The sequence below is a fragment of the Perna viridis genome, chromosome 3, assembly GCF_037379345.1.
Source record: "Perna viridis isolate PV_CMFRI_1.1 ecotype Kerala chromosome 3, ASM3737934v1, whole genome shotgun sequence".
Classification (NCBI taxonomy): Eukaryota; Metazoa; Mollusca; class Bivalvia; order Mytilida; family Mytilidae; genus Perna; species Perna viridis.
In genome coordinates this window covers 21,227,675-21,250,347 of record NC_142447.1, presented here as the reverse complement: position 1 = coordinate 21,250,347, position 22,673 = coordinate 21,227,675, and the positions used below count along the sequence as shown (strand labels likewise).

General features: G+C 33.6%; 2 protein-coding genes and 1 long non-coding RNA gene across 4 annotated transcripts; 1 reads left to right on the top strand and 2 right to left on the bottom strand.

Annotated features, from left to right (window-relative positions):
* Positions 1 to 915: 915 nt before the first annotated feature.
* Positions 916 to 5,107, bottom strand: LOC148621411 (uncharacterized). Its single transcript, XR_015921181.1, has 3 exons — positions 4,996 to 5,107; positions 1,993 to 2,072; positions 916 to 1,447 (listed from the first exon to the last, which is right to left on the bottom strand). It is a non-coding gene; the product is annotated as an uncharacterized LOC148621411 (long non-coding RNA).
* LOC148621410 (uncharacterized) lies at positions 4,318 to 9,724 on the top strand. 2 transcript variants are annotated; one of them, XM_088575752.1, is made up of 2 exons: positions 4,318 to 4,409; positions 7,575 to 9,724. In XM_088575752.1, exon 2 carries the CDS (start codon positions 7,580 to 7,582, stop codon positions 9,215 to 9,217), a length of 1,638 nt encoding a protein of 545 aa, XP_088431878.1. In that variant the 5' UTR covers positions 4,318 to 4,409; positions 7,575 to 7,579; the 3' UTR covers positions 9,218 to 9,724. The 2 variants fall into 2 exon arrangements, with proteins under 2 accessions (XP_088431878.1, XP_088431879.1); XM_088575753.1 differs by lacking the exon at positions 4,318 to 4,409 and adding an exon at positions 4,454 to 4,579.
* Positions 9,725 to 10,154: 430 nt separating this feature from the next.
* LOC148621409 (uncharacterized) lies at positions 10,155 to 22,549 on the bottom strand. Its single transcript, XM_088575754.1, has 9 exons — positions 22,401 to 22,549; positions 20,015 to 20,211; positions 19,425 to 19,684; positions 17,659 to 17,809; positions 13,973 to 14,135; positions 13,025 to 13,209; positions 12,362 to 12,478; positions 11,595 to 11,744; positions 10,155 to 10,631 (listed from the first exon to the last, which is right to left on the bottom strand). Exons 1-9 carry the CDS (start codon positions 22,435 to 22,437, stop codon positions 10,452 to 10,454), a joined length of 1,440 nt encoding a protein of 479 aa, XP_088431880.1. The 5' UTR covers positions 22,438 to 22,549; the 3' UTR covers positions 10,155 to 10,451.
* Between the last annotated feature and the right edge of the window lie 124 nt (positions 22,550 to 22,673).

The following is a 22,673-nucleotide window of genomic DNA, read 5'->3' as shown; positions in this document are numbered from 1 at the left end:
GTTTTCTTCAAATAAATTTGTAATGATAATTTCCTCTTTTTTAATTTTAAGGATCACGTCATTATTTGAAGTTTTTTTTTGTTTTCTTATTGCTTGGAATTCATTAAATTTCACAACAATGAAAACATTGCAATTAATCCTTAATTTGAAGTAATTCAAACTTTTTGATGAAGGCAATAAAAAGATGAAAGGTTGAAGAAAACAATAAGAACTAGCATCTTGCATTTGACACTATTGTTATAATTACTTTTTTTTTTCACACTGTCACTTAATGAAACTGGTCTAGTCCCCTTGTTCGTTTTTGTCGTCCGTAGACATTTAATGTCCACAAAATAACTTGAGTATAAACGAGTGCATTTTTGTTTGTATAAAAATCAGACAGGAGATGATTCGTGCATGTTAAAAAAACCATCAAGTTCACTTTTATTTCTTGTCTAGAAACATGCAGCTATATACCACATAACCAGTCTTAGTTTTTCATTTGGTTGTTGCGCTTTTGAGATAAAAATCATGTATATGGTACATGGAATTAGCAATTTGCAAGGGTTATCGTTCTTGATTTGGTTGATTTTAGTGAGAGTTTGAAGTGCAATTTTCTCAAAAGTACAGATCTAACTAAAGAAAGGACTACTGTCATATAAAAAAAATAATAGCATATGCAGACCGAAAAAGCATTGTTTGTTCCTTGGGTTTTTCTACAGCAAAAATCACTTTATTATAAGCAGTGTCTGAATTTTATGTGGACTGGTACTTAAGTTTATATCTAAAAGGGTTCGATTTTCGATTTTGGATTTAAACTTAAGCAGTTGTAACTATTGCACTACATGTTTGCAATGGTGTTTTAACATGATCATTTACAACTTGATACAATGTCACTGTTTATCATGAATATTTCTTTACCTTGAAAACCCGAATTCCACGCACATGCTACTTAGACATGGACTGTTGAAATTAAACAACCATGGGTCGCTGAATTAATCTGAAATAACTATATTTTACTAAATGTAATGTAGATGTATAATACTATACGCTCTCGAAGGGAGCGTAAATGGCTGTATTATCAACTGGGTCATGTATGCAGAAAATTCATCAATATCCGGTTTGTGAATGTAAATTCAGGAACTTAAAAACTGTATAATGGCAGCTTCATTTACGTACACTTCGAAAAATGTGATTGAGAACAGAACCAGTCTCAGTAGCGTTTTTGATAAAGTTCAAAACATATATTTTTTTCCAAGATATGAATTGTCAAAACAGTCAGCAGAAGGCGCTCCAACGTTTACGAAAATACCATTACCCATAATTCCATACTATTGCCAAAACGACCCAAAGACATTTCGAACCACGACAATCCAACCAATAATCGTGACTTGCGCATTACGGATATCCGTTTTTGAATTCGTTTATAAACATGGTGTTTGTGCTAAAGGAATAACTGCGAGGTTACCTACACAAATAATACAAACAAATAAAATCATTAAAGAAATAAAATCAAAACATCTGCTTGTGGTTTAAACATTCGGGAATGTGCACACGAGTTCTACAGAAGCCAATGCGCATTCTCAATTATTTTAGTCGTCTTCCCTCGCTAAAACTGTTTGAAATGTGTGGCTGTATATTTTGGTAAGAGCAATTTGTTAAGTTTGAAATTAGCTTTTGTGTGGAAAAAATGTCATCAAAAGTTCCGTCGAGCTTTATTTCACCCTCTAAAACCATGGAGTTCTCGTTAACGCCAAAATCTTATGCTGATATAGTAAGAAATGGTACTATGGCTGATCATACTTATTTTTCAAGTAAGCCTAAAGAAAATGGTCGAAATTTAAATATCACTGCCAATAAATTTCTAGTTGAGCATGATTACATTCATTGTAATATAGAATTCACAGTGTCAAACTCCTAGGTTGTAAATGAAAGTACATTGTCCAAATTTGACTATGGTCAATATACTTCAGAACCTATAATATCTCTTTATACTTTTCACCAAGATTATACCTTAGAGAATCATCCTTCCTCTGTGCACACTTCGCATAACATCAATGACCCAAACAAGAAAACAACCAGGAACATGAGCTCTGAAAATGTAAACAAACTAGTATTAAAAAGGCCAGAAAGGTTCTTTGAAATAATGTTTCTTATGGAGGTTAAAAGGTTTCACCTTCCTCATATTACTAAATATATGTGTACCCATTCATTCAGACATAAAAACAATTTATGCAGAACATGTGTACATTTCTCGTGATGACAGACTGAGGTATATTTTATTTTGTAGAACTGACGTCATTCCATGTGTTGCCAATATCTGCTTAATAAAAAATAATTATTTGAACTAACGATTAAACTTCATGCATGTAAAAGTATACGTTTTTTTTAAGTACCATTATGTGTAAGAATCAGGTAATGGTTGATATATCACAATTCCTATTTTTTTTTCTTTTTTGTTTTGCCTCGGATATATTCTATACATCTAGATAACAACTGAAAAGCTATTTTCAATACAAGGACATATCTGCGGGTTTTTTCTTCATGTGCCACAATTTATACACATTTTGCCTGATTCTTAAACAAAGAAGTACTTAAATTGCGTGTATTTCTATAGACTATAGATACAGGAGATATTTAAAAAAAAAATAAAAATTTTGGGGTGATATAAATCGAGGGTTGAAACAGATTCTAACATGTCTTGTTCATTATGTCATATATTTTAACCATACTCCGATTGTAGTCTGTGAAGGGGTTCGATATAAGATATGTGATATACATTTGTGAAATAGGGTATACGAAATAGGGTAGACGATATAGGGTTTAAACAAACACTTATATTAATAATAATACAAAAAAATTATATTTTAATCTGAATTTATGATATTATATCATATATTTACATTAAAATATAATATTTTAATATCTGAAGCAATAAACAGAAATATTGACCCGTTCTTCAATATGGAAAAATTATAAACATGACTAATTATATAAATATTCCTACATGTATATTTAAATTCCATTTTTTATCATTACGCCAATTTAACAATCTCTGATTATCTTATTTTTTTCTATATTATAGCGTTGGGTTGAGGTCACCTGTATTGGCGCGGCCGAGGGCAATTACAGGTGACCGAAACCCAATTCGACTGTATGAGGACTTTATACAGGATTAATATGAAGACACCTTAATAAATAATATGTTTAAATACTGTACATGTATAAAGAATCATCTTTTTTGCGAAAAAAAACAAACAAACAAACAAACACTGATCGTTATACAGAATTTACTGGTCTTTTTCTCAGCATTACATTCTTTTGATTTCCACTAGAATCTTGGTTTACTTGATTACTCTATTGCACCACTAGGTCGATAATTTGCTTATGGTTTTTGTCCTCGAGGCTATCATCTGCCTAGTAATATACTTTATGGTTTTCACAAGGGAAAAGAAAAATTGGCTCGGACGTCGCCCGAACAAGGTCCTAACCTGACAACAGACCGGAAACACTGATGTCTTGTAAGACTGTGGTGTCCCCAGATGCGAATTATAGCACGCTCGCATATGGTATAATAAATAGAGCCCCTACAATCCCTACAAAGCTAATCGCATGTTCAGTCTGCTGACCATCTATTCAAACCATGTTGTATCACTATATATGATGTATTTGACTACACCGATGACGAACAACATTGTACTATATCGATATGTAGAATTAGATATTGCAAAACATGTAATATTTTGATTTACGAATCTTCCTTCACTAGTACAAATGTTTCCATACGAACAAGTCCTTTCTTACAAGAAGTCGTGATGACTTACATGTAGAAAACGAGACTCGTTGACAATTCCCCATGGGAGCTTAATTGTTTGCAGACCCAGGAAAAGACCAAGCGATGCGAGGCTGGATCGTTTTGGCGATAGAATTTGTGAAAATCCAAATTTCATACAAAACCAAAAACAAAACAAAACAAAATTACCAATTTTAGAGTGAGCTTTAGATCAGAGCTTAGGACCAACCGTTTGATTTTAAGGGGCAGGATAAAATTTTCTACCATGCCTTTTTAATTTGAATACAATACAGATCCTGTCTTTGAATTTTCTGCTTATGGCCTGACTTCTTGTTCTAGGAAATTTCAATCAAGACTTCAAATTTCATATCCTTGTACAGCCAACCCCCCTCCCCCCCACCCCGTCTAATATTATCTTCCAAATTCTTTGCATCTAATAAAACGTTGCCCAGGTTTATACAAATACTTTAAAGCAGATACAATTATGCATTGACTAGTATGAAGCAACTCTGGCATTCTAAACTATTTAAATATGCATAAATTTATTGTAATGTTATCTCCCTTCTTCCTTGACGAAAATGTAAACAAACAAGATACTTCAAAACGAAAGTAGACGAAAATAATCAAATCTTTGAACGTAAGTTAAAACAATAGTATAATATTATTTTCATGCAACATTATATATTGTATTTCTAGGTTTCATTTTACGGAATAAAATTGACAACGACTGTGAAAGAGAGAGGAAGACTAATTAAGTCCAAAAGCGGAATGTAAAATGGAGTCGATCGCCGGCCGCCGAACTATTTGGTTGGTAACAAGTACATGTACAGCGACTATTATAACTCACTTTATCACCCCCTTTAAGGCTAGGCAGTGGGTCCCCTTTCCGGATTGTTTGCACTTGCCACTGGAGTCTAGAGAGAAGTATGAAAAATGAACGATGTGCATTACAAACCTAGTATATATTATATGAAAAGTCCATATTGATGCATGCAGGGATTTGAACAACAGCATAGAATTGTGAAAAGATGTTAATAACTTGCATATATTTCTGTAAATATTGCAAAACAAAAGGCATTTTTCCTTCAATCCCATGCAAGTATCCATCCAATGAATGGGCACTTGGAGATAAGAAGTGTCTCAAGATTTGCAATTGAGTGTTTTGTAAATTAAACGCGAACTATGTTTTTATATACAATTATTGACAAATTTGTAAAACATACATGTACGAACTTCCTCGTTCTGTGTCCAAACAAAATTGTGATCGGGATCTGAAAACTGCCCACCACTACGTATTTACATGTATGCACGTTCGTCATCTTGCACTTAAGGGACGACCATATTTGATTCTAGAAAGTTTCGGGAAATATTATGGTATTATCATATTGGTTGAGTTATAGGTTCAAGGCGGGTCATATTGGCCTGGTGCAACTACATAATGATACCTTTATTAATTGACTAAAAGGTTGAAATTATTATATAGCCTAAGCTGCTTAAGTCATTGACAAAAATAATACTGTACACTTCAGACATGACTTACCAAATACTAATGTTTGTTTCGAGAGTATTGTTCCATTGTTGTCATGAAGACTTACATGTATAACCCCCCAAGTCATCCTTAAGGTCTTTAGATTAATTTTTATTACATATAGCTCTTAAAAGGGTGAGATGAAAAGTTAATCTTTTGAATAGACCCTTTTTTGGTAAGTTTATGAGCATGCCCAATATACATTTCCGCGAGGAAGGGCTTGGATAGAACAAAAGAATTGTATATTGAGCATGTTACACACATGTTCATCCACTATCCAACTGTTAGCACATAAGGGTCTATTAAAATGTGTCGCTTGTCGTTAAATTATGCTAAGATGCAAAGTTTATTTTGATCGTTTTTTTTAAACTGCAAACTGAATTGGACTTCACGTAATTTCATCCCCATATGTTTTATACTAACACATTCATACAATTCTTCTTGCAATTGAACATTGTGTAGTTTTATGTATTTACATTTCTTCAAACCTTTTGCACCTTAATAATATACAAATTACGGAGAATGAAACAAAAGACGTTATTCAGATTCTAGACCCTAACAAAACTACTGGTCCAGACAAAATCAGTCATCGTTTGCTTAAAACAACTTTACATTATGTAACAAAACCATTTGGTATTATATTTAACTGTCGACTGTCAATGACTGTGGATTCATTCGTCCCGTCAACCGTTCGCAAATAGAATAAACTTGACAGATCTACTCGCGAACTACAATCCTCCTCTAAATTTAAAACGAACCGTTTTGTCAGGCACCTAGTTTATACAGACTAAAGCCTTCTTACTACTTACATGGTCCCCGTAAAATTAATATCATCTTAATTCAACTTCGATGTTCAGCTTCATACCTTAATGCGGACCTCCTCGAAGTAAATATTATATTAAGTGTACAGTGCAAATGTGGGACACTATTAAGTGAAAATGTTTACCACTTTTTCATGAAATGTCCAAATTACTTTGAGATCCGAGAAACTCTTTTACAAAATTTAGCCGGATTAAATCTACCGATAGAAATAAATGTTTATTTACTCACTAGCGGTGACGAGAGTCTATAATCTTTGATGAGGTATTAAGATACATAAAAAAGTCGAAACGCTTCCTCGTAAGTTAAGTCATTTGTCAAAAGTATGTCAACTGTTGTCGAGTCCGATTTTGACTACTACTATTATTGTTGTTCTTTGTATGTAAATGTTCATTAGAAATTATTGCTCAGTTTTATATTGAAATTGTTGTGACAAATTGTATTGAAAGGGAGAAGACTACGTAAGTTGAAAAAAAACTTCATATCCGGTTTGTTCTTTGAGCAAATAAAAATCGTTATAAACTGAAAAAACATAACTTTTAATAGCTGGCTTAAGGCAAAGTCCCTTAAATTCCGAACGTTTCACTTTAGGTTGAAGTCAGAAATTTCCGAACGACATTGATCGGAACCCGGCCAATAATGAAAAAAAATCGATACTAGCATTGTTTTTTTCGCTATTGGTCTACATTTGTTTAAACGTTGGCCAGGTTAACGATTTTCTATTGTTAGGAAGTTAATGTTGTATTAAAGACAATATTATAGAGTTAATTAATAACAAATGATACAAAAAATGTACCATGGTCCGGTTTCATAATACATATCTGAAATTGAGATCTTTCTTAAATCCTTCCTCAACTCAAATTTTGACCAATCAGATCACTTGAAATTAAAGATTTTTAGGATAAAAACAGGGCCTTAGGGAATTTTCAACTTGAGATTTTTTTTATGTGATGCAGGCCTGGCCACAAAAAAATATGTCAAGCTTCCTCCTCTGAATCAAATGGTTGTTCGCTAATACAGAAAGTATTTTGTGGCTACTCATTTAAGAATTATTACAAATAAGATCCTAGATATTTTAATATATATACATAACATAATAATTTGCTATTTTCTCATTTTTGAGGTCACAGAAAAAAAAAGAAAATAAGAGCGTGTATTTGAAGCTATCACATCAATGCATGATTTAATCAAGGTATTTAAATTTGGTTTATGGTAAACTAAATAAGATTATAATATTCTGTTTTACATGTATAATGCATGCACTTCTACATGTAACTCAGATATTTATAATTTCTTATAAGAACTTTTTCATCGTTGAAAATTTTATAAAACATATTTTACAGTGAAACTAACACCAAAAGACCAAGCGACTATAACCAAATATGCACAAAAAATGTAAACTGTTCACTTTGCGACACGTGCATTTTATTAATCAATGATATATTTTTTCTTTAGGCAGCATGGCAGAAAAAACATTTTGTGCGGGTTGCATGAGAGAGAACAAAACGAATAATGTAGAGACTCAGTCCTGGTGTAACGATTGCAGGGAACCGGTTTGTCGGTCATGTGCCAAGGTCCACAAAAAGTTATCTCCCCCTCATAAAGTCGTTCAAATGAGTGAAGTTCGTGGTGTTACGTCGGATCTTTTAAAAATGTCAATATACTGCGATAAACATCCTAGAGAAAAACTATCTCAGTTTTGCCGGCAGCATGACTCTATAATTTGTGATAGCTGCAGTACCGATTCGCATAAAAAATGTGATTCGATTCTGGCTTTAAAGAAAGCGGCTGAGGGAGTGAAACGGGGAACCGCGATAAATGATTTAGAAAGAAGAATAAAAGACATTATCAAAATTCTTGAAAAGAACCTAAATACCAAGACAAGTGAAAATAACGGTGAGTCAAAGGCAGCCATAGTAGAGAAGATACGAGACGTGAAAAATAAGATGATAGAACATCTCGATAAACTAGAGGACAATCTGTTGCAAAAAGTTGAAGAGATCTATAGTAAAATTCATAACAATGTCGACCAAAAACCGTTTTCATCGGAGCTTCCTGTTCTGCGTCGATGGGAATCTGATTTGAAAACTTTAAGAAATAACTCATCTGATGTTTATCTGTTTCAAGTTGTTAAGATCCTTGATAAAAAGGTCCATCTTACAGAACAGGAGATCAGCACGAAACAACTGCCTGTCATTCCGATCATACAGTTTACCCCATCTGAATTTGCAGAAGATTTCGAAAACACGGTTCAATCGATCGGGACAATCCAAACAAGAAAACCAGATGTTATATCCCCAAAGCTTGAACTTGAACAGCAAGGTCAAGCATCCGTGGAATCCACAAAATTTACACTGATGTCATCATTTGCGACATCGAAGATAGGGGAGGGTGTGAAAATATGGCGAGGCTGCTTTATATCTTCATCACGCCTTCTCTTATCACAGTCAGGTAAAAAATTCCTTTATATCTGCAATACTGACGGATCCAAGTCAAAATCAATCAAGTTGGACTTCGTACCGGAACTAGTTGCCTTATATGACAATAGCACTGCTTTAGTATCGTCGGGTAAAGATTTTTTACAGACCATGAACCTGTCGGACCTGAAACTCGGTAAAAAGATCAAGGTTGGGAAAGAATGTTATGGGATAGGATGTCGGGATAGTAAGATATGGATCAATAGTGAAGATAAGACACTAACTATGATAGACATTAGTGGTAAAGTAATGAAGAAAATCACTACGACTTTTGATCCGTGGGATATTTGTGTCCATCGGTCGGGAGATGTCTACTGTACTGGCATGGGTAGTGATTCAGTATACGCCGTAACACCAGAAGGAAAGGAACGGGAAGTCTATAAAGGTCCCGACCTGAGCGGGACACGAGGTATTGCTATTGACAGTAGAGGTTATATCTATGTTTCAGGTCGGGATACTAACAACATACACAGAATATCTCCAAACGGGAAGGATCATACCGTTGTGCTGACGGAAGAGGTTGGAATCAAAGAACCATTCGGAATAGCCTTCAACAAAGATACGAATGACCTTATGGTGATTAACGATGGTAGAACAGCAATTCATTTGTATAAAAGTTAATACCTTACAATTTTACATTTAAAAGTGTTTAATCAAAAACATGGATTCATTGATTTATAGTAGTTTAATGTGTAATTGTAGATACATTTTGTATTTCATACAGGACAAGAATAACCGATGAGTTGAACAGACCCTGTTTTGTAGTAGACCGAAACGCATGCTGTACCGGATTTCAGTGTTCTTATTTACAGAAGCAACAGCCCACAAGAAGACGACGACTCAGTCAGATACATTAATTTTACAACCAGATGTTGTTCTATTTCTTTTAACACGAATACTGCATGGTCTATACAAACTAGTACTCTACAAATCATCCCATTTAACTATTCAAATTTCATCTTGTGTCATATGCATTGTACAAGACTTGACATCACTACGTGTGTATAAAATTTAGAAAGTATGTTGACATTACATATCTACGGGGAATAAAGATATTATAAATTCATTTATTTTCCTATTTTTGTGTGTTGTATTTTATGTTTAATTAAATGGTATAGTTCAGATATCTTTCGTTGCAATCAAGTTTAAGGCCAAACATTTTATTATATTTTCGGTTAGTCCGTAACGTTGTACATGTAAGTTACATCGTAGGACGAAGGTATAGCAGAATATATATCTGTTGTTCAACTGGAAAAGTCGAGGATTCGAGGATCCGATCGGGGGGATCTGTGGGTTAGGATAACTCCCTTTGTTTAAAAAAGTTATACCGTAATGTTTTATAAAAATTTTCAAAATTGAACCCTGAAACCTCTCTTCTTTCATAAATTTCAGGAACAGAATCTAATCTAACCCATTCTAAAAATTTCAGTACTTGCTTTTGTGGAACGAATCAAATCATGAAAGGTTCGGTATGTTTATTGTGGCTGAAAGTACATCACAATCTTTTTGTATTAAAAAAATAAAAAAAAATGTGATATTTGCAATATATTTTCGAATAGGCGTTGTGTACTTATTTATTTTAATAGCAATTTATTAGCAAATGATTACAAAAAAAAAATAATGGTCATAAGAGTCGGGAACTACTTTCAACAGACAATAATAATTTGAGCTGGCATTGCTAGTCACCATTATTTGATGAATGAGTTAACATTCCAAAAGTCTTGTCTCACAATTCTCTGGTTAGATCCTGACAGTCGATGTTATGTGCCAGGATGACAGTTCTATAACCTATCGCCAAATAAATTTTCTGATACCTTCCAAAGTAGTTCATTTTTCCTACATGTATCAGTAATGTTTATATTACGTTGAGTAAGCAATACACGTACTCTACTTTCTGCGATTTTTGAATTGAAACTGTTTCATAACAAAACTCCATGACGGAAAGGATATCTGCAACTGGTGAGAGTTGAATCTGAGATCTGATGTTTTCTACGTCAAGCGTCTTTTTCAAAGCAGGATTAACTGAAGATTTTATCTAAAAATGAGAACAGAATTTACTAATAGATATGTACCTACTCATCATATATTCCAATGTATTTATGAGAATTTCAATTTTTATATCATTCAAAACTGAATACTGGCTATCTTGTAATTGAGTGAAACGTGTGTTGTAATAATTGTTAGGTTGTTCGGCGTGTGCTCTCCACTCTTAAGCGACCGCCACTACGGGGTATTTTGTTAACAGATGTGTTAGTCGTTTATAGTAACAGATCACAGCATTTAGGCAATCTAGTTAAAATTCGACCTTTCAATTCTACTTTCTGTTCTGATGACCTTATAAGAATCCTCGCATTCCATTAAATAATCCTTTCAAAATCTTTAAAGATGAAATCAGATTGGCGGATCAGAAAAGCCATCAGAACAGAAAGTAGAATGTAATGTTGTTAGACCCTGCATGCAGTGACTGAATAGAACAATTGATAAGTCTAGTTTCAAGTACTTCTTTGTCTAAGAATCAGGCAGAATGTGCATGTATACATGTATATTAAGGTCTGGCACATGAAGACAAAAAAAAACATAAATTTTATAGCCTTATACTTTATAACCTCCAGAAATAACCATCAAAGTGTTTGTAAAGTCTGCCTTTTCAAAATATTGATAGATCAAATTTAGTTGAAATGCATTATGGAAAAATGGCGGGAAATTATTCCCCGCACTTTTCCCTATATGACCAGTTTTAAAAAAAATATCAACGTCACAGATGCTTTAGGATAAATTTAAATAGCTTTTCGGTTGTTAAATAGATGTATTCAATTTGAGAAAAATGATGCGCTACCCATTGCCTGATTCTTACACAGAATGGTACTTAGTTGGATTAAGCCTTCAGGATATCTGATCGGAGAACTAGGTCACCGTGTGTATTACTAGTCGCTGAGTTGCTCTGTTGACGCTCCGGCCTACTCCCAGACCCCATTCCCTACACTTATGCAATACTTACGATGTTGATGATTGTATCCTTCTGGGTTTTGTCAGTCTCTAGAATATATTGTAATTCATTTAATTCAAGACCTGTCAAGGCATCTGACAGGAGAGGTACAAGCTGTGATAGTGGGTATTGAGAATAGTCTGTCCATTTCAGTTCGTCTCCCTGTAAGTTATGAAGAAAAATACGGGTCACGACCTGTCTTCTGCTAAACATTATACAGTGGAAACTAAGCAGATATTTGACAATTGTACTTTTGTACAAAAAATCTGATTCAGAATGTGTTCTTAAAAGTTTATAAATATTAAAATCTTTAAAATATTTTCAAATATTTCCATTAAAAAATATGCAAAAAAAAGAAGAAACAAAACAGTCTAAAGAGTATGACAATTCAATCGAGTGCACTTTTTGTTCTTATGTTAAATTTGATTTAATAAAAGGCCTGTAAGCAAAAAATGACAGACATTTTCCCGTTTATAGTACTGTACACGTATTTAATGAGTAACGTGAAATCATCTTTATTAATTTATTCAAACATCAAAGCTTCTAAGAAGGTATTATAAGACGCCATTTTAATCACACGCATTATTCAAATATTTTGAAGTTATTTGCTACATAAACACGCTACCAAACTATATTTGATATGTCTGTAATATCAGACGATGTACATATTTTCAAATGTAATATATATTGTAAGAAGTACAGTTTGAAATAAAGCAAAGTTAGATGCAAAACCGTGCTGGTTAAATTCGTTGAAATGAAACTTTTTTAAGTCACATTACCTTGCGAGTAAACCCGGCCAAGCGGAGTATATTTCCGAAAGCTTCATTGTTTTCCAGTTGGGACTCTGGAAGACTGGTACTTAGAGACGGTCTTGTGAACTCATCATGTGTTTCGAACTGAAATAAAAGCGTAAGTGATAGTTAAACAATTATAGAGTTATTGAACATGATACAAAACAGCCACAAACAATATCTTCATTGTTTCTTTTTGTTATTTTATTTTCTTAATGAAAACGAAACTAAAAATTCAGTACGAATTATATTGTACCGAAAACCTACATAGAACCACTGTCCTTAGTAGACCGGATAACCGCGTTTTGGTTTACTACATTGTACGTATACATTGCTCCGCTAGCTTATATTAGTTGCTCTGCTATCAAGGATTGCTAGGACTTGAATACGTTTTCTGGTGAGGCTTAGTTCAGTGCTGAATATGTGCCAAGCCTTTGAAATAGCAATATACCTCTGCGAAAGAATTTAGAGGACTTACATTTTATACTCCCGCTCATGGCTGTTGAATCTGATTCATTTTACAACTTAGAAGTGTACCATATCTTTGAAGAAACAATTATTACAATACCAGCAAGTGTTTTAATACGATAACTAAAAGAATTTGTTGTTTCGGAGATTTAATGTTCACATTTAATCAAATGTATTACTTACCACTTCTGATAAGTTGTCTATGTCTGTAGGACTGCCCATTATGGTTCTCAGAGATGTTCTGAACATCATAAGATCTTCTTTCTTCAGATCATTTATACTTTGAAGGGGTTTCTCTAGATTTTCAAGGATTTCCTCGGGAGTTTTCTGCCTTTCTTGCCCCGACATTAACATCATTACTGGCCCGCCTTAATAAAGAAACGACGATTCGGCTAGTAAATTAGGATAGAGGACACAGTCCTGAATTGTCTTAGGTTTAACATTGGATGCAGTATAAGTTTCTATATTTTAATCGTAAATCTGATAAAAATCTTAAGTATGGTTCAGTTTATAAACCAGGCAGGGGGTGATTTATCATGTCTCAAGATAATTTAAGGAGCTCTTCCGATATTCATTGACTTGGATCTGTTATATACCGTGACATATTTTTGACTGGCTTTAATATATACAAAAATTCTAGCGGAAAATTTTCCCGTATACTTTATGTAGTAGAACATAACCAAAGTTTAAGTGTTAATATCTTCACTGGGCAACTTTCATTTGCGCTTTTGTTTTTGAATATCGTTTCTATGAGGCCTAAAAAAGGCTTCTAATGAAAAAATATTTGGAATTAAGAAATGCATAAATCATTAATCATAAGCTTATGTCTGGTTTTGAGGAAGAGCTTTTAACGTTTTAATACTGACTATGAGAAAACTGAGTTCCAGTAGCCTACGTAAACACTTGGTTCAGATATTTGTCTTAGATAAAATTGTTATTTTTGCATTTAAGTTGTTCGTAATTTAAATTTGGAAAATGAAAAAATAAAAAAACAAACAAACAAACAAACAAACGAAAACCTTTAACAAATGCTTACAAAGCTGGAAGTCTAGAGCTGTTCTGGTGCTTTATTTTTTTAACTGTTGGTAATAATTACGTAGTTTTTTTTCCATGCATTAATTTAAAACATACCTTTCCCGATAGAAGTCAAATAATCTGGTGAAATCTTGTGTGTTTCTTTGTCAACGTCAAAGTATTTCCAGCTACATGCCAAAACAGTATCAGGGGCAATGGAAAAGTTTCCAGTCTTGTTGCTCTTGACATTGAGATTGGCCGAAAGCCCCTGTCCATGTACCTTGCAAAATATTACTAGAATTATATACAAGATAAACAAACAGCACAATATCTATACTACTGAAGGAAGAGACCGATTTCTTTGAGCTGTAATTCCTCTAGATCTGAAACCATATAAGGTCGAATATATTTGTTATATGAGGTATAAATGTAGTGTTGTGTACTTCCTAAATTTGTCTTTGAAACAATCTGTTTTCTATGGAAAACGCGAATATTTGGGAAAATATCCAAATTTGAAGACCGTCATTGGTTCAAGTGTTATAATACGCTTTTGCGCATGCTCAATCGACGTACTGTCAGATCATGTGTACATGTGTACCACGAGTATTGTTAGTTCATTATTTTGCTTAATTAAAGGACACCCACCATTTTTCTGTGGTGCAAAACTGTCCAGAAACGGAAAAGCGTAGAACATGTCGTAATAAACCTTCCCCCTTCTGTATGTAAACATCTGCACCCGAAGTCCGGACCCCTCCCCCTTTTAATGTGTAAACTAGCATGACTGCCATTGTTTTGAGTAATTTTAGAATTTATTTTGCACCTTTTAACTGGTTGGAGCAGAACTTTAAGAAAAACAAAGATAAAAAAAAAACAAAAACAAAAAACAAAAACAAAAACAAAAACAGCTGGATCATCAATCACAAACAAACAGGAAATGATATGTTCACACATTTAGAATGTGTAGAAGTAAACCTTCCCACTGTTTATGCGTAAAATTACCTGCACCCGAAGTCCGCGTGTAAACCTGCCCCCTTTTATGTGTAATAAAAACATCTGCACCTGAAACATTCAACCCTTTTATGTGTTAAAACACCTGCACCCAAAGACAAGGCCATAGTCCGGACCTCTCCCCCTTTTCATGTGCAAAACCCCTGCCTATTGGGTGGAACAAAAAAAAAAAAAAAAAAAAAGACTGGATCATCGTCGATAACAAACAAACAGAGAATGACAGTCATGCCAAAATTCCCCGGGAAATGTCCGGCATGTCTATTTCCATATCTTGTATGCCAACTTAACATATTTTTCAACATTTATAGTAAAATGACGAAAATTTTCCAACTACATATGATATGGTCTTGAAAGTTATTATGCAGATTCAGTATGGGTCCCATATCGTGGGATAGGATTTTAGGTCTGTGTACCGACTTAGTTTATTTTTCAACATTTAGGGTAAATGACGAAAATTTTCGTTAAATTTTTTCTCAGCAACTATATATCACAGGGTCTTGAAAATTGGTATGCAGTTTTGGTTCTGTGTCCCATATCGTGGGATTGGATTTTATGTTGGACAAATGTCTACTTCCTGTTTGCCTACTTTTATTTCTTTTATATTTATGGTAAATGAAAAATGGTTTTCAAAAATATTTCGATCCTGACTTTGGAGAAGAGATAATTTGGTACAGAAGGGTTGAAAAATAGTAGTGTGAATGATAAAAAAAAAGGATTCGCTTAGATGCGTTAGAAAAGTACATACTTTTGCGAAAAAACAACTAACTCCCCATGACAGGTTAATGGTCAACTTCTCTTAAACCACTAATTTAAAAGCAATTTGAACATAACTGTACACCATTGATGTATGGTAGATGATCGTAGATCCTTTACAATGATTATTCATTTTGTTTGGATCCGTCAAATTAGTACTGTGTCCACACTTTGCTCAATCGACCGCGATTTCGTGGGCATCCTTTAGTATTAAAAAAGGGAAGAAATGAACGCATACCCTTTACCGATATTGAATTTGCTTTTTTGAACAGTTTTCTTTCTTTTTTTTTCCAGCCGTCACGATTCGTCATGTATTGACACCGTACGAACCATGTTTATTCACGTCCTTCATAACTGTAAATGATAGCCGTGGTATATTGTGTATATTTTTGATATGTTTAAATAATTTTCCTTTTCATTAAAGGCTTGATATTTTACCGCATTTACTGTTAAACTACGAGAAAATGGGAAAATAATACTAATATCATACGATATTTAAAAGTTTTCAGATACGCTCTAAAATACACTTGTAAGAGAGATCTGAAATGAAATTTAAATGTCTATTTATGCTATTACATTTTCTCAAAAAGTATTAAAATAATCTATGTGCAGTCCATGTACGCAAGTATATGGTAGATGAGAGAGTAATCAAGAGAACCAAGGTTATAGCGGTAATCAAAAGAATGTCATCCAGGGACAAAGACCATATATGGAAAACAGACATACACAACAAAGAACATAAAGTAACTAAATTCATATGTATACGAATATCGATCAGAAAAAAACCCGTTTGATATTCAGTTTGATATTCAAATCCATTCAATATTAAATATATAAGCCGGAAACGAATGTCAAACGAATATCGAACAGACCAAACTAACTGTTTGATATTCAGTTTGATATTCAAATCCATTCTATATTCAATATACAATGTATAAACCGGAATCAAATGTCGAACGATAATCGAACAGCAAAAAATCCTGTTTGATATTCAGTTTGATATTCAAAACCATTCTATATTCAATATATAAACCGGAAACGAATGTCAAGCGAATATCGAACAGACCAAACTCCTGTATGGTATTCAGTTTGATATTGAAATCCGTTTTATATTCAGTATATAAACCGGAAACAAATGTTAAACGAATATCGAACAGAAAAATATCCTGCTCGATATTCAGTTTGATATTCAAATCCATTGTAAATTCAATATATAAACCAGTCTGAGAAACGAATGTCAAAGGAATATCGAACAGACCAAACTTCTGTCTGATATTCAAATCCATTCTAAATTCAATATATAACCTGGAAACGAATGTAAAACGAATACCGAACAGCAAAGAATCCTATGTGATATTCAATTTGATATTCAAATCCGTTCTATATTCATTGTACAACCCGGAAATGAATGTCAAGCGAATATCGAACAGCAAAAAAAATCCTGCTTGATATTCAGTTTGATATTAAAATCCATTCTATATTCAATATATAGACCGGAAACGAATGTCAAACGAATATCGAACAGACCAAACTCCTGTTTGATATTCAGTTTGATATTCAAATCCATTCTATAGTCAGTATTTAACCCTGAAACGAATGTCAAACGAATATCGAACAGAAAAAAATCCCGTTTGATATTCTGTTTGATATTCAAATTTATTCTGTATTCAATATAAACCGGAAACGAATGTCAAACAAATATCGAACAGAAAATAATCAACCATTTGATATTCATTTAGTGTTTATATTCTTATAAGTTGTCAGAAATGAATATGAAACGAATATCAAACGGTAAGATTTCAGCGTTTGATAATCAGTTTGGTATTGAAAAGTTTGAAGGTCGAATATCGAACATCGAATATCCAACGTACATGATCTCGGTAAATTACATACCTGTTCACCTTTCGATTATGTTTTTTTTTATAATTCGGCACTGGCAATGCTTACATTAATCGATGACGAAAATGTGTCTAACGCTAGGTACATGTACATGTTGTACTAATAAAATGGAATCTCGTCATGCATTTAAAATAGGTTCCTACCTCTGCTGACAGAGTTGTAGATGTTTCACCCTTACTAGTACATTCAATAACTGTCTCTCCGGTTGATACCAGTACGGTTGTTATAACACATAATCTACGTCTCTGTTTCCTCAAAAATTGGGCAACCAGTGAGTGTCTTTTGTCAACTCTCCTATACGTTTGAAATTCGAAATGTAAGTACCATTGAAAGATACATGTATATTATAAAGTACATGTATACATGTATATTGTAATACCAATTGATAATACAAAAAATTATTAAAATACACCCACCTTTCTAGATAAAAAGATTTAAGAGGCTTTTAAAATGTCTCGTTTGAGTGTAGATTTTGTACATATACATAAGAATGACAATTTGGTTAGCACATAATTATGTTCTATTGCACGCTCACAGGTTGAAGAATATAATATGTGGCGAGAGGAATATAAAGTACATGTAGGAAATGCACTAATAGGTAATTGATTATAGTTATGTGTTCACAAACTGTTTACTGTCTACTATATATTCTTGCAGATTTGTAAATATATATATATATTGTTCTAAAGTTAGAGCATCTGATCCATGAAGCAAAATTTTGGGAGTTAATGGGATTGGTAAATCTAACGACAATATGTATGTCTGGCTAATTGCTCCATACTTGTTACAGTGAAGAAGATAAAGGGCAGACGTTTAAGATTGACCGCATTTACAATATGGGTTATCGACAAGATTCGCGCAAATAAATGAGCATTCAAAGAACTACTATCCATACGTAATCGTGCATGGAACACCTGACCGATTCTACTGCCGACATGGAAGTATGTTGGGCATGTTATGTTCTAAACTTTCAAATATTTCTTGAACGTTTCTAACGACGACGCCTCACGAATGTCGAGAGGCAAGTTGTTCCATAATTTGACACTTGAAGGTAAAAGTAACCAGAATAGATATTGGTTCTTGTACGTATTTCGGCCACGTTGAGTAAAATTATGATGCAGGTCCGAAACCGTGTTTGGTATCAAGTTACAGAGACAGTCAGGAGCATTCTTATGCGCCATTTTACGAACCATAATAAGTTTATGATTCTTTTTCGATCTGCGAGCTTTTTCCACCCAGTCTCAACGTAGAATTTTGCTATAGAAGTTAGTTTAATCCCACCCGTTACTAATCGCATGGCCTCGATTTGCACACTCTCGACTTTTTCAGACAAATATTCTATATTGTTGTCCCAAATGACGTCACCATATGCCATTAGTAGTCTAACGTACGAGAAATACATTTTTTTAGTGTAAATCTATCAAAAACTAATCTCAAGCGACGAAGTGCATTTACACGGGTAAACGCTTTTTTGACAATATTGTCGATGTGATTATGCCACGATCCGTTATCTGAAAATGTTATACCCAAATGCTTATAGCTTGTCACTTCCTGTATGTCGTGATCGTTCATCTTTAATACCGGATGTACCACTCGTGTAGACTTGCGCGAAATAAGCATCGTGTCGGTTTTCTGTGGATTAAATTTTACAAGCCAAGTAGTAGCCCACTGGTGAATTTTCGCCAGGTCATTATTTAAGATATTTGCGGCGGTAGCAGGCGAATCGACGGTTACAAACAGGCTAGTATCGTCAGCAAATAACTTAATAGTCGCATCTATGTCTACAATGATGTCGTTTATAAATATAATAAATAACAGAGGTCCTAAAATCAAACCTTGCGGTACGCCGGCATTTATGGGCGTTAATTTTAATGAATCGATCTTCATCTTAGAAAGTATATAATTATACCTGTCTCTGAATGCCTTTTCAAAAGCAGTTTCGTCAACAGTTTTTAATGTCAATCCATTTGTTTTTATATTAACTGAAATGCCACCAGCGATTGTTGCCTCAGCTTTAATTTGAGGAAGCTTCGAAAATATTTCAAGAGACGCTTTTCCGCCAATGTTAACATCGAGTTTTCGTTCTTTCTGGTACTCATTTATTAACTCCTTTGAATGGATTTTTATGTTTGACAATGGCTCAATGTCTCCCTCAACAACATTTTGAACCTGTAAATAAGATTAGGCTTAGTGAAAAAGTGTTTGCGGTAAAAGAAAGACAACTTTAATTATTTCATTCATATCCGATTGGAAAAAGATCACGCATGTAACTTCTAATAGTACAGTATTGGCCTTACTCGAACTTGGTCTGTGTTATTTTGATGAGCAACTCTACATCTGCACGTAAAATTCGTTCATTCCGTCATGTATTAATATCAGTAGTTGGATATGCCTTGACTGCTTATTAGTTGTCTAACAGATTGATTCAGTTTTTTACAACACGCGAAAGTATATTTATTCAAAATGTTCTAATACAGATGGAGTAAACACAAGACGTACTAAAATATCATAAGCCTGGTACTGTTCCTTCGCGAAAAATTGCCACATTTTAGGACATTTTGCTATCATCACCGCCATCGGTTTCAAAAAGGAAGCTGTTTTGAGGCCTTCTAGTTCGTGCAAGCTATCACCACCAAGATCTTCGACCAGAAGATTAGAAATAAGAGAAAGCATGGCTTTTGTCTGTCTTAAAAACTCTGTAATAGAAAAATGTAAGTTATTGAATTTAAGAGTAAACTGATACTAAGTTATTTCGTATAACATGTTCAAAAATAAAACCATTCCATGTAACTAAATTCTAATAAATGGCAGTCCAAATATCAATAATTGATTCATAATCACAACCTTTTTTTTACATGGGATTGTGCGGACAAATCGACTTTCATGACGTTATAGTAACAAGCCAGCCAACATAACCTGGTTTGCTCAAAGAGAACCAAAAATGAGAAACCTTATATTAAATCAAAATAAATAATTAATTTGATTGATCCACATGGGACTTCATTCTTTATTATATCAGTAACGAGACATGCCCTTGAAATGGTACAAACAATGAGAATGAAAAAAAGGGGGTTTAATTGTTATATACATTATAACATATAAGTAATCAAGAATTAGTACATGTGCCCTGATTAATTAATTATTAATTAGTCAAAACATGTTTGCTATCAATTGCAAAGGGCCTCCAAATGAGGAAGGTGAAACCTTTTAACGCTCCGGAAGAGACATTAATTTAAAACATCATTGATAATTTTTGTCAGCTTTGATCTGATATATTATTCTTACAACCTTCCAATATGATAAGTTTTGTAATGATATACGGTTTTAATTGGATGTGCTTATGCATTATCCTAATTATCATCAGGTGCAGATCCCCCCTAAATCGGTAAGAAAAAAAAATTTCACCTCAAGTTTCAACCGATAATATTTTTTGCTTTGCTTTGCACGGCATTAAATTCAATTAACGCCCCCCCTAAAATCAAATCCTAGATCCGCCCCGGTCATGGTCTGAAATGTCCATGGCCCGAAATGTCCGGCATTCGTAAGGAACTATAGATTGTCATGGTCCGAAATGTTTTCGGGTCGCAATGTCCAGCATAGGTAAATATTATGGTTTCTATGAATTGCGAAACGCCTTGAAAGATTTCTTTAATTTCATTTATTTCGTTTAATTTTGTTTCGATTTGCATAGTTTTTTTTTTATTATTTCGTTTTGATTCATTTTGTTTCGAATTGTTTGGTTTTAATTCTTTTTTATCAATCCTTTTCGTTTCGTTTTGTTTCTATATCGTTTCGAAATTTTTAAATACCCAAGATATATGGGTAATATTGATTACGCCATTTTCGTAAACTTCTGGGCGCCACTAGACTATTATGGTCAACCATATCTTTGAAAAACTATATTTTGATTTGTATTCTATCATCGAAACTAGCGTAATTTAATTTTCCGATACTGGTTTGTTCTCAATCGCATTTACAGGGTATACGCAAATGAAGCTGCCATGATGCTATTTTTCAGATCCTGAAACTGTAGGTACAAACAGGATATTAATGCTATTTCTGGTCGTAAGTATGCAGAACCCAGTTGATAATACAACCATTAACGCTTCAGTTTCTTCGACATACATATCATGGTGAAGTGTCAGGTCTGAATGATTTTCTCCTCTTTAAATAAAGTCAATTCACTTTGAATGAAATGACATCCATCTTGAATTAATATTAAGCCGGGAAGAAGTGATATCAAGTATAATTCCATAAACGGACGTATTATTGTATTAAGTCTGGATAATATCCATCTGTGTCTTCAGGTTAAGCAGATAAATGACAAAAAAAAGAATAACTTAAAGGCAGGAAAGCAATACTGAAACACAAAAAAGAATAACTTAAAGGCAGGAAAGCAATACTGAAACACAAAAAAGAATAACTTAAAGGCAGGAAAGCAATACTGAAACACAAAAAAGAATAACTTAAAGGCAGGAAAGCAATACTGAAACACAAAAAAGAATAACTTAAAGGCAGGAAAGCAATACTGAAACACAAAAAAGAATAACTTAAAGGCAGGAAAGCAATACTGAAACACAAAAAAGAATAACTTAAAGGCAGAAAAGCAATACCGAAACAAAATCTTTCAATTTATGTTGAGGACATACCAGGTAACGGATTGGGTACTGGTTCTAAAATATGTGCATATTCGGTCAGTCATTTTTGATAAGAAACTACATTTGTACTCACAAAATTTACATCTACTAGAGCAGGTTTAAAAAAGAAGGAAGGATAAAAAAACAAAAAGTAATAACTCGACGAACTGAATCGGAAGTCATTGCTATTTTCGATTCTACAATGTATGATTAAAATTGATTAATTTATAAAAGTACATATAACTTACCGTAAACGATATCAACTGTAGTAAAACTAGTAAACATCTGTTTATCTATTCAGATCATCCGTGACGGTACATGTACACATGCGTCATCATCATTACACACCCACTTGAAAAGCTGAAGGTATATGGTGATCATGCTGTCCGTCAGTCCGAGTCCGTCCGTCATCAGTAATAATATGAAACTCCTCTCAAACAGTTGAATGGAATTTTATTAAACATTCACACTGTCTTTATGATATGGTGCTATTGTGCACTTCATTTGAATTGTCTTGTGGT